The sequence below is a fragment of the Amblyomma americanum genome, chromosome 3 (assembly GCF_052857255.1).
Source record: "Amblyomma americanum isolate KBUSLIRL-KWMA chromosome 3, ASM5285725v1, whole genome shotgun sequence".
Lineage (NCBI taxonomy): Eukaryota > Metazoa > Arthropoda > Arachnida > Ixodida > Ixodidae > Amblyomma > Amblyomma americanum.
Window position 1 is genome coordinate 185,162,175 of NC_135499.1, and position 15,536 is coordinate 185,177,710.

At 46.4% G+C, this 15,536-nt stretch overlaps 2 protein-coding genes across 2 annotated transcripts in view; one reads left to right on the top strand and one right to left on the bottom strand.

Annotated features, from left to right (window-relative positions):
* The window catches only part of LOC144125626 (uncharacterized), a 210,576-nt gene that overhangs the window by 135,302 nt on the left and 59,738 nt on the right, over window positions 1–15,536 (bottom strand). The gene's annotated exons all lie outside the window — the stretch shown is intronic.
* LOC144123531 (uncharacterized) lies at window positions 1,297–12,987 on the top strand. The gene is made up of 3 exons (XM_077656350.1): window positions 1,297–1,435; window positions 8,361–8,626; window positions 9,746–12,987. The coding sequence occupies exons 1-3, from the start codon at window positions 1,370–1,372 to the stop codon at window positions 10,767–10,769; spliced, it is 1,356 nt and encodes a 451-aa protein (XP_077512476.1). The 5' UTR covers window positions 1,297–1,369; the 3' UTR covers window positions 10,770–12,987.

The window sequence follows — 15,536 nt, forward strand, 5'->3', positions numbered from 1 at the left end:
ATACAAGGGATGAAAACTGAATGACATGCTGCTTTTGAGAAGGAGAAAATGAAAATTTTATACGCGTTCAAATCTTCTGAAGCTTCTGAAAGCAAAATCTCGACACCGACCACAGCCATTACTCATTTAACGGCAAAAAAACTGGCATACGCTCAAACTCCAGTGGCAATAAGAAGCCCCGAACAATTCTTCACAAAGAGTTAGCAATGCGCAGACTGTCTCAACTCATGTCATAGTTCTGCGGCGTACATTCAAAACAGCGCCCAATTTATACACCGCACTCGTAAGAAAAGCTACCCAATCGTAGACGTACGTACGTATGCACACATGCAGTATTTTATACGCATTCTAAATCCGCAAACTTTTTCAGCGAACAACAGGACAGCTCCTGGTCTCTTCTGGTTTGTCAGAGAACTTGGCGAGGTGGTCCAGAAAATTTCGAAAAGCAATGTACGCCTCGTATGTTAAAAATATATATTCAACATTCCGTCCTGAAACTGCATACAAAGCTCAGCCTACCTTTCGTGTCATCTATATACAGAAGGTCGATGCACATCGCTGTAACGGACTTCTTCAGAGGGCGGGCGGCAGTATGATAACACACCACAGTGTGAACAACAAGGGTTGAGGAGGCCTCAGTGCGCTAGAAAGCAACTCCGCAACTCCTCTCGCCGACACGTTGGATAACGGACTAAGGCTCCCTCACAACCTTTGTTCACTTTGTTTGGTGTTTTTTGTGACGAAATCTAATGACCAGCATGACTTGCTTCTGAAACAAAACAACGCAATATATAATCACTGAGCAGACAATGCTACAGAAATGTGGGGCTCGGAGGGGGGGGGGGGGGGGGGGGGGGGGCGTTCGAATCCCACCGGCGGCATGTGGTTGTTGTTCTTAAGCTTTCTAATGAATTATCTCTAAGCAATGAAGTAATTATGGAATTACTTCTCCATTGATCAAAACTACATGTTTAAAAAATAGAAACATTCCCCTACGATTTCTTTCGTTTCGGTGAATGTCGGCTTCTACAACATATAACCACAACAGCGCATTCATATTGAGTCTTAACTAGGCTTTCCAGCTGTGACGCTCAGAGTGAGAGTTTTGGGTGAGGGAAGAGCACGCGGGGCCATGCAGCGGGCGAGGCTGGCCGGCCGGTTCACGCCAGGCATGTGGTGAATGTAGGCTAGGTGCGGTGCCATATCCTGGACTACCCTCGAGGAGGAACTCCGTCTCGGTCGTGTGGCCAAGGCGGCACACTCGCTCTCCCCCGAACCCTTTCTCAGCCGAGAGGTTTTAAAAGGCACGTACGTCAAGTGTGCCTGGCACATGTTTAGTTCCTATTTTTAATACTTGCCTCGGTGCGGCATGAGCAGCAGCAGTCGGGACGACGACGCAGCTCTGACATCGTCCTGCTTCGGATACACGCGCCAGGTGAGTTGTCTTTTGCCCCACATTATCTCACACGTGCTTCGGCAGGAAGGTTTTGTGGCGTGCTTGACTCGTACCTGCTTCTAGTTTTGTAGCGCGAAGTTAAAGGAGCGAATTTTCGTCGCTTCGACACCGAACCCATGCCGAACTGACGCAAAGATAAGCCTGCTTTTCTGGAGGAGACCACTTAAGCATCGCATATCCCGAACTGTTAGAACCATACCTGCTTGCTTGTGAAACGATATCAACCTGATAAAGGCAGACGTGAAATCGAGTAAAAGTGACAATTATTTCGAGTGTCGCAGGCTAGTAAACAGCCTCGCACGACAGAGTTCGGCACTGCACTAAAGATAGACGCAAGAGAGTGGTCGGATATGAGGTATGGCGTTTCACTGAATATCACCAACTAACTTGCCTAAATGCTGATACAATTATTCAACATCCCACGTTCAAATGGTTCCTGTCTGCGGGCTCCAATAGGATTTGCTTCTATGATAAGCACTTTACAACACTGAACATAAGTCGGCCCTTCTATCGAGCCCACAGCGGTTAGAACGTCAACTGCATAGCACCACGAGATGCGAGCGAGATGCAGACCACCTGGTCATCTGGTCATTGTGAAAAAAAAGTGCCAAATTGAGCTTGAATTCAGCCTAATCCGGTGCCAAATACAATGAGGATGCCGCAAAGATGTAAACACGAAGAAACCGCACTTTCTCCTTCTCTTCACTGACTGCCTCCGAAGCAACAAACACAGTGATTTATTCACACGCCAAGTTCAAACAGGGCACTGACCGGTGCTCACGCACCGTTCCGAAATGGCTTGGGGATAAATGTGCCCCTTTCGCTGGCCGACAGTGACGACAGCGTAATCTCCATTGGCATCGGCCAGGCTCTCTTCCCGTCCAATGGTCGAGTGATTTCCTCCACGCACGGCGGCCACTTTCTCGGGCCCCGACAACCCAAAGAACTCGCGAGGACTGCTTTTCCTCGTTTCCAATGGTCTGATCGTATCTTCGAAGAAGGAATTAATTTGTAAAGAAAGCGCCTCGGAGTCACCGAGTTTATTGAAGAAAACAAAGAGGCAGACCATCCCCCCCCCCCCCCCCCCCCGAGTTTTCTTGTAAGCAGCAAATTGCTTTTCAGGAGTTTTTCGCGCAGAAAGCAATGACACGTCGAACCACGTAAACATTGATGGCTTCTCGCCGACTTCGATCAAAGCAAGCTACTAACGCGTGCAGAGATACAGAAATAGAAGAAAGGGACGAAAGCAAGGAGTGTACTTCGACTGCAACTACGTAGGTTTTCTTGTAAAGCTCTGCAACAGAGTAAAACGTTCCGAACATCGAAGTCAGTGGAACGAAACAGCAGCAACCAGACCCATGGAAGTCTCATAGAAGTCTCAGCGGGGGACAGCTTCGACGCAGCAGCCCCCTGCGGGAGTGTTTTGTCGATTCGGCAGAAACAGATACACCAGGAACAGATGTCGTCCGCTGTAGCAGTTCATTTACTCGCGCTGAGCATATGAGTTCGTGATGAGCAACCACTTCGTGCTTACCGGAAAAAACTGTCCGGAGAGTTGTAAAGCTTTTGTAAGTTTCCCATGGTCTAAGGCTTCATAGAAACGGTGGCTGTATTTACTGCTTTGAGGTGCCCATAATATGACACAGAAAGCTCCAAACGCCCTTCCGACGAATGCTCCGGTTAAGTGCGAAGGGCACTGCATACATTAATAGGCCTATAAAAGCCTCGCTATGTTTGACCCCGGCATGCCAACGGGCAGTCGGGAAAGCACGAAGTGCTCTTTAAGATTTACCTACGAGGATAGTGAAAGCGAGAGGAAGAGGCGGCTTCGTCCCAATTATTAGCAATCCCGTCATGTTAGCTCTATGACAAGGCAATGCGGTCATATGACGCATCGCGAGATGTGGCCGCCCTCACCGTGGAGACCCTAGATGACGTAAAAAAAAAGTCAGTAATAATAATGCCGCTAGCAATGAAGCAGACTGTGAGTGAAAGCAGGTTGGCAAGTGGTTTCAGCTCTTTAGCCGTCGCTAATCTGCATTTCAAAAAGCCGCTATGACTAATAAGAGCCGCATTAAGACACTAAAAACGGCGACACGAAAAACGTTAGCCTCTTTCGCCAAACGGCTTTAAAACGGCTGACTGCGAATGCATTCGCCGATACGTAGTGTCATGTTCATCGCTCCATATACTTAAGACGTCTCCTCCCATAAAGCATATGCATTTGGAATTAGGAGGTTTCATTTCTTTGTCTTTTTTATCGAAAACCACAACAGAAAATATTTTATTGTCACAGGAAATTTTTTGTAGCATTTTCGTCTTTAACTTGTAGCGGCAACAGGAACTTTTGGAATAAAAACTGAATTTTCTGCGGTATTTTGCTTCCCCTTTTTGTAGCGACAGTACTACAAAAGAACATAAAAAATACTACTAAAAATACCAAAGTACTACCGAAATGTCTATCGTTACGAGAAATAAAAAAACAGCATTTTGTCGCATTTTGGGCACGATTTACGATGACCTTTTGGTACGTTTCTTTTGTTAAGAAATTTCTGTATCTTAGCCCGCACGTGCCCTTATCACTTGCTGTGCACCTCGCAGGACATGTTATATTTGATGTACTCTTTGTATGTCTGTACATTGTTCACATAGGACCGCAACAGAGCTCGGCTCAGTCTGAGACGCTTTATGCCGGTTGCTCACAACGTTGTGGGACTGTGTTTTAAGGCGAAAGCATTTAATGGCTCATACTCCCGGTCGAGATCCTGTCCTTCCGTTACATCGCCAACCGGAAGTCACAACGGAAATGACGTCATATCGTCGTCCGTTACGCTCTTCAACTCGACAAGGAAAAATTTTGAGTACGATTGGATTCGACCCACCATCCTTCCGTACCGAAGCCCAGCGTGCTAAAGACTACGCTACTTCCTGCCAACGCATAGGTAGTTCTCCTTGTCTAGGACGCTGGAGAGAGTTTGCGGAAAGGCGTCGAATCAGACGGATGCCTACCAAACGCCCTCCAGTTGCTACCGCATTTAAGATTCACGAACAATTGTGTATTTAATTAACCTCTTAACCACACATCAATGACACAAGCAGCAGCATCGCGTTAACGGCTTTCGCCTCACCGCACTTTAGGTCAACGAAGTGCCTCCCCTGAGTTTTCTTTTCATCTTAAAATCAGGGTAGTGTCAACCGAGGTGTCCTTGTCTGGTCCTACAGACGTATGAAAAGTTGTGAGGAAAATATCCGCGCTTCCTTCAGTTTATTTTTCTCATTAACGTTACAGCGCAAAAGACGAGGACGAGACGAGTACACAGACATGGCGCTGAACTTACATCTGATCTTTACTAAGGGTTTGTCACTACTGAAATACTGCGGCGAACAGTCTCAGATGAAAATACACACATATACAAATCACAAGATTGACACATCAAGAGCTGTCCACGCGGCAACAGTGACACATGACCAGCTGTGCGCATCTTCCTAACGATCTTTAAGAAAGTATAGTTTTTATGTGACAGAGCTATTTACGCCTTGCAATACGCATTGGTCTTGGCGTCTATGTACTTCGCAGGCTTCAATAATCTCTCGTGTGATTTTGATGCGGCAATCTCTCAAAACTTCGCACTGGCTAAAAATGGGGTAACATGGTATCTTCTTTCCCTCCTTACTTTTCTCCGTGCAGTCCCTGCAGCGAATGCCCAGATGACCTGCCACGGTGTTGCTCACGTTGTTATTGGGTTCCCGTAGCCGCTCATTGAAACAACTACCTGTTTGTCCCATGTTGTGTTTGCCACATGACAGCGGAATCCTGTATAGAATATGGCTAGTGCAGTGTACAAATCTTTTTTGCTGCTTCTTGGCGCAGCCAGCCTTGCTTGCGCTTCAAGAGTTTACCAAGTGAAAAAGCTTTGTGAGCTTATTGGGCGCCGAAAAAAGCAACATTCACATTGACCTGCGAACCCTCCCTATTGAGGTTGTGAGATATCCTGTGTAAGTACGGGATAACAGCGACCTTTATTTTTATTCTTTTTGCCTTTCAATAGCTCAATATGTATTTTATCCGGTTCTCTGAGACAGAGGTTAGAAGATAAGGTGCATATCCTGCTGCCTCTAGCCGCTATACCTGATTTCGAGAACTGCCTCGCAATGCATGCCTGTACGATTTCTTCAAGGCATTTCGGAAACATAATTTCCTTGCTTCTTAACAATGAACTAGAAGATACTAATGTCGTCCGTGTTTTCAGATTTGCAGATGATTTTTTAGTTTTTTTTTAGTTGTACAGTTACTGACGCAGAGGCCTCGGTCTCAAAAATTTTATAGATTTTTTTCCAAGTGCCTTGACCTTTTTGTCTTGACCCACGAATTGCCTTCTGAAGGAACTCTATGGTTTTTTAGACCTTTTTATTCGCTTCTGTGATCACCACGCGCGGCTGTCGTTACGAGCCAAGAAGCCAGAAGCCTCTCATACCATTTCTTTCGGCTCATTCCAAAATTTCCAAGCGTGGAATTGTGGAATTGCAAAATTATGTTTCCGAAACGCCTTGGAGAAATTGTGAAGGTATGCATTACAAGCCAGTTTTTGAAATCAGGTGTAGGGGCTACATGCAGCAGGATACCCAACTTATCTTCTGTTCTCTGACTCAAAGAACCTGCTCAAAGACATTTTGAGTTCCGGCCGCAGTGGAGCAAAAAGAATAAAAAAGAAAGGCCGCTGTTATCCCGTATTTACATAGGATTTGACACAACCTCAAGAGGGTTGTTCACGGGTCAATGTATATTGTTTTTTCTGCGCCCGATAAGCTCTCAAAGCTTTGTGACTTGGCAAACTCTTGCAGAGCAAGCCAGACGGGCTGCGCCAAGAAGTACCAACAAAGATTTGTACAGTGCGCTAGCAATGTTGTATACAAGATTCCACTGTCAGGTGGCAAGCACTACACGGTAAAAACAGTAGATGTCTCAATGAATTGCTACGGGAACACAATAACAACGTAAGCAACACCGTGGCCGGTCATCTGGGCATTCATAACAGGGACTGCACGGAAGTTAGTAGGGAAAGAAGAAATCATGTTACCCGTTTTTAGCCAGTGCGAAGTTTCTGGATGCATCAAAATCACAAGAGAGATTATTGAAGCCTACGGAGTTCACAGACGCCAAGACCAATGTGTAAGCATGGCCTCAATAGCTCTGCCACATATAGAACTACGCTTCCTTAAAGATCGTTAGGAAGAGCCGCACAGCTGGTCATGTGCCACTGTTGCCGCGTGCAGAACTCTTGTTGTGTCACTCTTGTCTTTTGTATGTGTGTGTATTACTGTTCGCCACAGTATTTAGGCAGTGACGAACCCTCAATAAAGATAAGTTGTGAGTCCTGCGCCGTGTCTGCGTACTCGTCTCGTCCTCGTCTTACGCGCCGTAACGATAGTGACACACCAACGTGCCCAAGCTTCCACCTTATATTCCTCCCCGTCACCTTTGCATCCTGTTTGAAAGCGCTTGTCTTCTACTCTTCTTTCTTCCCTTGCAATTTTAAGCGCCGTTTAAGTAGCGCCATTTTTGTAATTGGAAGCAATGTAAACTCGGTAGTTTTCCTACAGGGGAGCAAATGTGCACTGCTCGTCGATGAGCAGGCTTGCAGAGTTTCCGATGGACAACAGACCTGGTCACCGAATTCCTGTTGATACGCACAGCGCATCTTCAACGTGGTAATGTAAAGCTACTGAGGGGATGTCACATTTTCGGCGCATGCAATACCCAGACTTAGATGAGGACCCCTTGCGTGAGGTTTCCTGAAATGAGAGGCATCTAACGCTTTCTCAGGTTAGCTGTAGCTTTGGGAAATACATACGAAAACACTTCAGCGTTTATTTCATTTGACACAGGAGTTCCGATTTCTGCTGTACCTGTGATCTGAGACATAACGCATTGGTTTGCCACACGCGACTTTTCTCTTTCACAACGTTGAAACCATGTTAGTCGGCTACCTCTAAAGAACGACAGCGTAAATCAGACCGTAACTCATGATAACGGCTTAGGCGGAAAAGAGAATAGTCGTATTAGAGCAATGCAAAAATTTTGCACTATTACCAATCATCGCAGTTAAAAAATGCCCGTCGGTGCCTAAATAATGGTCGAAGGCATCCCCAATGCCGAATCTAATAGAACCCACAAGACAGAAACCCTGATGACGCTGAGCCATGATGACGTAAAGCCAAGTACGATTCTGTGACATAAAGCGAACGCTAAATACATATCTCAACGCTACCACGGCCCGGGTAGGCCAAATGACACCTCGTTCAGGGTCTAGACTCCGGAGGAAACAGAGTTACACTCCGTGCTGATACATTATGTAAACCGTGGTTTCGTATAAAAGGCGGATTGGAAGGTCTGGGAATCCAACAGTCACGCTAGCCGGCGAATAGGGCAGAAGGGGGGGGGGGGGGGGGGGGTCTGTGCGTAGAGAGCAATCGAGCGGCTGCGAATAAGCGCGGTGATCCCACATGCGGCTAAGTCACTTCGTCATGCTCCTTCTGTACTGCGCATTACCAAGTCGATGCGGACTCCATGCAGGTTGTAAACGCTCGCCGTTCGTTTAGATCTAACAGGTTTTGGTGTGAAACCAGCCAGCCACACTCCGAACTTTCGCTGTTTTAATACGAAGTTTCATGTGATAAAAAAAATTGTCAAAAGTCTTGTGCTGCTAAATTATCTCTAGCATGCAGCGGATCACCTCTATATCCCTCTTGCCTATTTTCATAGCGGTGCAATTAACTGTGTAGACGCAGGTAACAATCCATACGCCACATTTCTAGCCGACAAAGTGACAGGAAAACTGTAGCTAACTACTCAAAGTGTTCGGAAGCCGTCGGCAGCTATGCCTGTGGTCTTGTCTTTCCGCAGCCGCAGAGAATGCCGGTCAGGAGACCCCACGCTCTGCTCTTGTTCCTGGTGCTAGCCTTATTGGCGGGGAACGTGCATGGCTGGGCCACCCTGAAGAAGATCCTCTTGGCACGGCTACTGAGCGGGCCTCGGGTGATAGCCGTGCCCTTTCCCGTGCCCACCGGTCATCACCACCAACCGCCGAGGCCCCCACTGCACCACCACCATCACCCCCACCACCTGCCACCTCCACCGCCACCACCGCCACTCGTGCCCCTCGCCGTGCCGTAAGTGAACATGAAGCGAACCATTTGCTCAGACGTCGTCGTAGAAAGCAGGCCACAGATATATGCAATGGGTCTAGCATTGTGTATTGCTGGCATAATATTGATACTAAAAAGAATAAGCTGAAGTGAAGTTGGAACCGCGACTAAGAGATTGTTTGGCTAGCAGACAGGTTGAATTGTAAGGAATGCAGCATCTTTTAGCGAAGAATACTGCAACTGATATACGAGCACGAATTCTTGCAAGGAAAAGGTCTCCAAACCGCAGGTGCTGCGACGGATTACTTTCCAGCTGATCATTTCAGTGCAAAAGCGTCTCAGAGATACTGCAAAGAAACCCTTAGGCATGAGAAACAAAAGTGCTCACAGCCTTTGTTTATATCGTACGCATAATTATACGCAGCGCATAATGATCACTAAAGCACTAGCAAATAAAACAGTTGCTACATTTAGCTTGCTGTGAACCGTCAGGATTTGCTGAAGTATAAGCATGTAACACTTGGTCTAGGTCTATTGGTTCGAGCAGTAGGGGAAGACGATAAGCAACGAAAGCTCCTCAAAACTGCATGACACGACGTGTAGGGTGTGTTATGAGTATTCTTCACGTAACATCAGTACGAGGAATATCATAAACATGGTGGCATGCATCTACTGCTGGCGTAAAGCTCCGGATTGTACAGATCGGTACGCGCTAGCAAAAAAAAAAAAGTCATGCAAATGCAAATAGGCTGCCTATCGCCAAGGAGTAAGCATAGAGTGCTTCAATGGGGAAAATATCGATTTTTGTTTATTCAGGAGTTCAGCACTACAAAAATTTTACCGGAAAGTTTCATGGCAGCTCGCATGAACGGTGTAAGCCGTAAGCAGGTTTATCCAGAGCACTCAAGAGATGTTGCGCGGAACAAAAGACAAACTTTAAGCAGTTCTCCTGCCCAAGTGCGGCCGCGTACGTCCAAAAGAAATAAAAGCACGAGCACGCTGCCCTTAATGGAGCAGCTGTGCTAAGATCTTTGTCCCGAGCGCACTACTTCATCGCTCTCGACCAGGCTGCATGCTCACGTCTCTACAATGAACCTTAGTCGCTTTCCTGAAAAGTTTCAACGTGCTTGTGTTCTTTTGCAGGATTCACCATTACCACTATCCGCCAACTAACGTCTGGGAGTCGCCCATTCGAAAGTCACCCGATGTCACCGAAATCACTGACCTCTCTCACCTGCATGCTCTGTTCGACGCTCCAGCAGAGCAGCCAGCCAAGGTGACACACGAACACGGACACATCGATGTTGTAGATTTCAGTGCTGCGGCGGAAGCCTTCTCCACCTCTGCGGGCAAGTCGAAGGCATCATCGACGCAGAGCTTGCCGACATACTCGGAAAGAATCGTGACAAAGCGTCCATCCTATAATCCCTACAGAAGCGACACATACTACGCAGCCGAGACACCAAATAAGCATTACACTTCATCTGCCACGTCTCCTTACGCAAGCAAGACGTACTCTGACACTAACTATGACAGTTACGCGACCAAAGCGCTCACAAAAGCCACTCAACAACGTTACGGGCCCAGATACTTGGATGCTGCCGACTACCCAGCATACATGGCCGCCCTAAGAGAGTACATGAAGGAAAAGCACATACCTTCCCTCGAGTCTGCCTGGAACCAACAACCAGCTTCGTACCAAGCGGGAACCCCAAGGTGGCCTTCCTACAAGTCCTCCGTAAGCAAGGGCGCCGACTACTACTCGTCTCAGGATAAGAACTATGACTGGGCAGCCTACCCTTCCCATTCTTACGTCAAGGAAGAGGACAAGAGTGCGTCAAAACAGCACTCAACTCCAGACACTTTCGACTGGGCCCAGTACGTGGCCTCGGCGTACAAGGCAGCAGCCAACAAAGCGTCAAGCCAGTCTTCAGCTGCGGCTCGATACGATACGGTGTCCCAAAGTTCGGACGCTTACGCCGAGTCATCGGATACCACGACCGAGTCGTCCACGGGTTCTGCGAAGTACAACCTGGAGGCGAAGCAAGCCAGTCTTTCCACTGTGGCATCAGTGACGTCCAAGACACCTACAGAGCTGGAAGCTGCGAAGCCGCAACCCGATGCCGCACCGTCTTCGCAAGGTGTGAATTCCACGAAGAAGGACTAAAACTACAGACGACGAATGCCACCACGATGACATGCATGTGATCACCTTGGTCGAAAAATCATGCACTAGGAGACCGGGTCTCAGCGGGAGCTAAGGCTCTGTGAGGGAAATCCCGTGCGCCCGACTGTGACCTGGCATAAATGTTGCAGCACCCATCGTCAATGAACGCATGGTCGCAAGGCCTGAGCTGTCAACGTTGTGTGTTCCAATGTACGTCGGATAGCTAAGCCGGGAAGGCAATTTCAGTCTTTTAGGTATCTTAGAACATTTTCTTTTCTAAAACGTGGAGTGTAACTTATATGTTCCAGAGAATTTCTCGTACTTATTCTCCGATAAATGCAGAGGAATTGATCGTAAGCGTACGAGCCGTTGTTTTTATTTCTGTGATAGCAATCTAGGCAATTCATAATATCATTTGTAGGCGCTAGGAATTAAACAGCAACTATGGCTGCCAAAACTAGTGTACGGAAGCGTCCGCTTCCGCTAGCTTATACTGCTGCGTGGCATGTTTTTTTTTTCTTCTGAAAGCGGGATGGTAAATTTTATCAGTTGCACCAATCGCAACACACGCGGCTTCTCCATTGCCTTATGTTGCTTTTACGACACTATGAGGAAACATATCGGATCGTTTTGACATCACATAAATTACTATTCACTCTATCGATTTTTGAACTGCTCAATAAACGCTGGTCCGTCACACAATCGCAAATGTTTCCTTGGGAATTGCAGCTGGCCGTACTATAGCACCTGGTCTTGAGGACCCCAGTACACAGTCCGATTTCCAAAGCTCGTTCTAATCGAAGCTTCCCCAAGTCTACTGTTGACTGGCCAGCCATGAATTGCAAGAAGCCATGTGGTATGTGTCGCCGTATTTACCGACACATACACAACACACACGCACGGGTGCCCGCATAGGGAGATACAAGCACATAATGTTTGCGCAAGTGAGCGCGGATATTGGTGAGTGCATCTATGTAAACATACACTTATCTTAAATATATCTATATGTTATATATGTGGTATATGTACTATCAGCAACAAATGAAAAGTCGAAGAGTTGAAACAAGAACAGCAAAATGAAAGGATCTTAGCCGGAGAATGCTTAGTACATTATTAATACACATAAATTTAACTTCGAAGGCCCAAAAACTGACCTCTAGAACTGTTATTCAGCCTCTCTCGTATTTCCTTTCCAGGTGCTCCATGTCCGTGTTTTTCATGTTATCATTTCAGTTCTCTTGTTCGCACTTGATTTGTTTCTGATAGTACACACATTTATCTTAAATAACTAGCAGCGAGAACAGCGTGCTTTTGATGCTGCTTCTTCGATTCAGCTTCATGTTTAACTGCGCAAAAACACTTCACCAATACGAAATAATCAACACCTTGTAAATGTTGCACATAGACGGCAGGAACCACTATATAAAAATGCTTGTATTTATAATAGCTGGGAAATACTGCTCACAATATTTGTGCAAAGCTTTATCAGAGCCAGGCGCGCATGAGCCCTTATTAAGCGGCATCAGATGGTGGGCATGAAAAGTAAATTGCACCGTCTGTGCTTTCACGATAGATAATTTGTTTGAGCAGTTTTTTTAATCTTAAATTGCATTCTTTCGCCCTCAGAAAGAGACCACAGGTTTTGTCCCTTTCATAGGCTTCCATCGTTTAAATTTTGCCTTCTCGGTGAACAATACTGTAGCGGCACTAAGAAGTATAAGAACATGAGTAATGCACACCGTGGTTCGATCGTTACACACATCTTGTCCGACAGTTTCGGCATCTTCTGTACCCTTAGTAATTAGCAACCAGCAAAGAACAATGTTAGCTCGACTAAAAGTGCTTGCCCACCGCGTGCCCCAAGGGACCTGTTACAAGCAAGCTTACGAGCAACGGTGTCTACAGCCGCCAAGGTGATGACGATGAAAGGTAGTAACATTAGGATGAGTAAAGCTGATATTTGGGCGAATTGGTAAGCATCCATGGTGGGTGAACAGCGCAACAAAGGCGGGACAAAGACAAGAGAGCGCTTGCCTTGTCTTTGTCCCGCCTTTGTTGAGCTCACCCACCATGATAACATCAGGCCCGCAATAACCGAGAATTCGAACTTACTGGTGGCTCACGAGGTGGGTGACGTCATATGATTGCGTGGCGTGGAGTTGTACAAGTGCTCCCGGTGAGCTGCGATACTGGGTGTTTTATAGGATGACAAATATTGTGACTTCAAACGTGCAGTTTGATCGCATGACCACCTCGCTAGCTTGAGCCACGCCGATGACATTGCTATACCAAACTGAATAAAAAACAGCTACATTCACGTGCGTGATACGTTTCAGAAACCGTGACGTTAAGAAACATCCTTGCAGCCTCAGTAAATGTATATGTATTACAATGACAAGAGGTTTCGTTACCTAAAAAAATACAATTACAAGATGCGTAAGCTACAGATTCTGTTCTTGTCGTGTACGCTAACATCAGATCATTTGAGGACATTTTACATGCCGTTTTTCATTAGAGCACCAACATAACAAGGCCGTCGCATTTTATCTATTTTCCTATTTCACACTTGCAAACAAATATTACTAATCACGCGCACAACCTGAACACATTTCTTATCGTGTAAATAGTTTGTGTATGTTACCTTTCCCCTTATCCTCTCTTCCTGTCCCCTCACCTCTTTATTTGATTTCTCCTTTCTGCCTGCTATCCTTTATTTCCGCTGCACCGGCTCAGGTGCTTCAGTATCGAGGGCAGATGCCGGGGCTAGCAAAAATCTTTTCCTGCCTTTTATTATTTTAATTCAAAAACGCTTACTATACTACTTACACGCTTATCTTACATTGGCGGCACAGCGCAAAAAAATACAGTTTGCAGGAAGTTTACTTGAGGTCACGTTATATGTGCAGAAGCTTCCGCAGTTCGTATCCCTCGCGTTTTAACATCACTTGACGCACCGCCCTTGTCCTCGCAAAAGAGGCCTCTGACTCGGCGTATACCGGACACTTGTGACCGACGCTGTCCTCATAGTTCATGTCGACTAAAGCCCATCCAAATATGGCTTCGCTGTTCTTCGGCATTTCGGATACGACGCTTTCAATCTGCGAAGAGACGGCGATTGAGCGAGTAAAAAAGCATTCCCACGATATCAATGAGTCCGCTATCATGCCACGTACGCACAGCACAGAGGCACAGATATGCGGGGCGTTTCACCTAAAATTTTACGCAGTTTTTTTTAAATAGGCTTTTTGAGTTAGAAGAGAGCTTTTTCGGTATAGTACTGTCTACGGTGTAGTTCATGACAATGCAGCTGTGATGTGCTAACTAGTAGGATGGTCAACTAACATTGAAGTTAACTGTACAAATATTAATGTGAGGCTCCTCAATTATTGAGAGGCGTGTAACCCACCGTAAGTAATATCGATATCAGATTTTATAACTTGGAAAACGCTGCTACCCTCGGCGCTGTGTCCCAACAAATTTTACCTACATGGCGCCAAAATACATGCGCTCTCGAGAAGCTTGCAGACAAATCAACCTCTCCAGTGCACGTAACTCATCGAAAAAACCAAAGTTTGCTGAACCAAAGCGCCGAGGGTAACCGCGTTTTCTAAATTCTAAAAAACAGATATGGATATTACTTACGGGGGCTACACGGCTCTAAATAATGAAGGAACCTGAGCGTAATAGTTAAAAAGATAACTATTCAATATTAGTTAATCAGCCTGCTAGTTAGCACGTATTAGCTGTATACTGATGCACTACACCGCTGACAATGCTATGCCAAAAAAAAGTGCTCTTCTAACTGAAAAATCCTATTTTTAGGAATGTGTAGGGTGAAACACCTTGTATACTGGTGACTTGTGCCAGCGAATGCAGTCAAACAGAAACCCCATACGTTTTGTCTGACAGCTGAAATTATGTCGATATCCCACCGGCGACAAAGGCATGAACGTAAGACGTGAGTAACACGCGCTAGCCGTACTTGGTTATGAACAGATGACGCACCTATAGAGTTTGGTTATGAACAGGGCATCCGACCCTTCGATTCACTCAATATCCAACATTTGGCCGGCATCATGCCCACCTCAGTGCCTTCGGAGCTTCTTGTATTCACAAGCTCCTTTTGTGGGCCCTCTGGAAGAACCGGCTGCAGGAGCTGGCGGCTCTTGCACGCGACATAGGAGGAAACGTTCGTCGCCACGGCATGCAATCGATTAAAAACCAGGAGCGATTTTGAAACGGCAAGAATTTAAAACAAGTAAAGACAGCAGATGGAGCTTTCTGGCTTTTTTTTTCACGCTGTATAACTGTGCCTCCATTATTACCAACAGTTGTGTTTATCTTTTTGCGAACTGATAATACTGCAGGGCAGCTAGATACCGTGACGAAGTCGAAACAAACAGCTATTTACATAACACACAGCCACACCTGTTTTCACTCCTCTTTAGCTGTTAATCTGCGTCGAGCTTTCTCGGATCGCCAGAAACGCACAGAAAGGGGAAAACTACTGGCGGCCTTCACCGGGCCCTCGCCTTGCGCTTGTCCCGTCCACTCCTCCGCTGTGCCCTTGTGTCTTCGCGCTACCAACACTTCATCATGACCTATCAACAGGCCCAATTTGCTACTCTTTACGACCGGAAGCAGGCTTCTATTCAACTGGTGTCCTGAATAAAATCATTCTGTTGTTAGTTCAGGGCTGTTTTGTCCCTTCCTTGCTTGGCTTCCAGCCATTGCGCTGGTTTACAAGAACCAAGGCTTCTGCTGCGG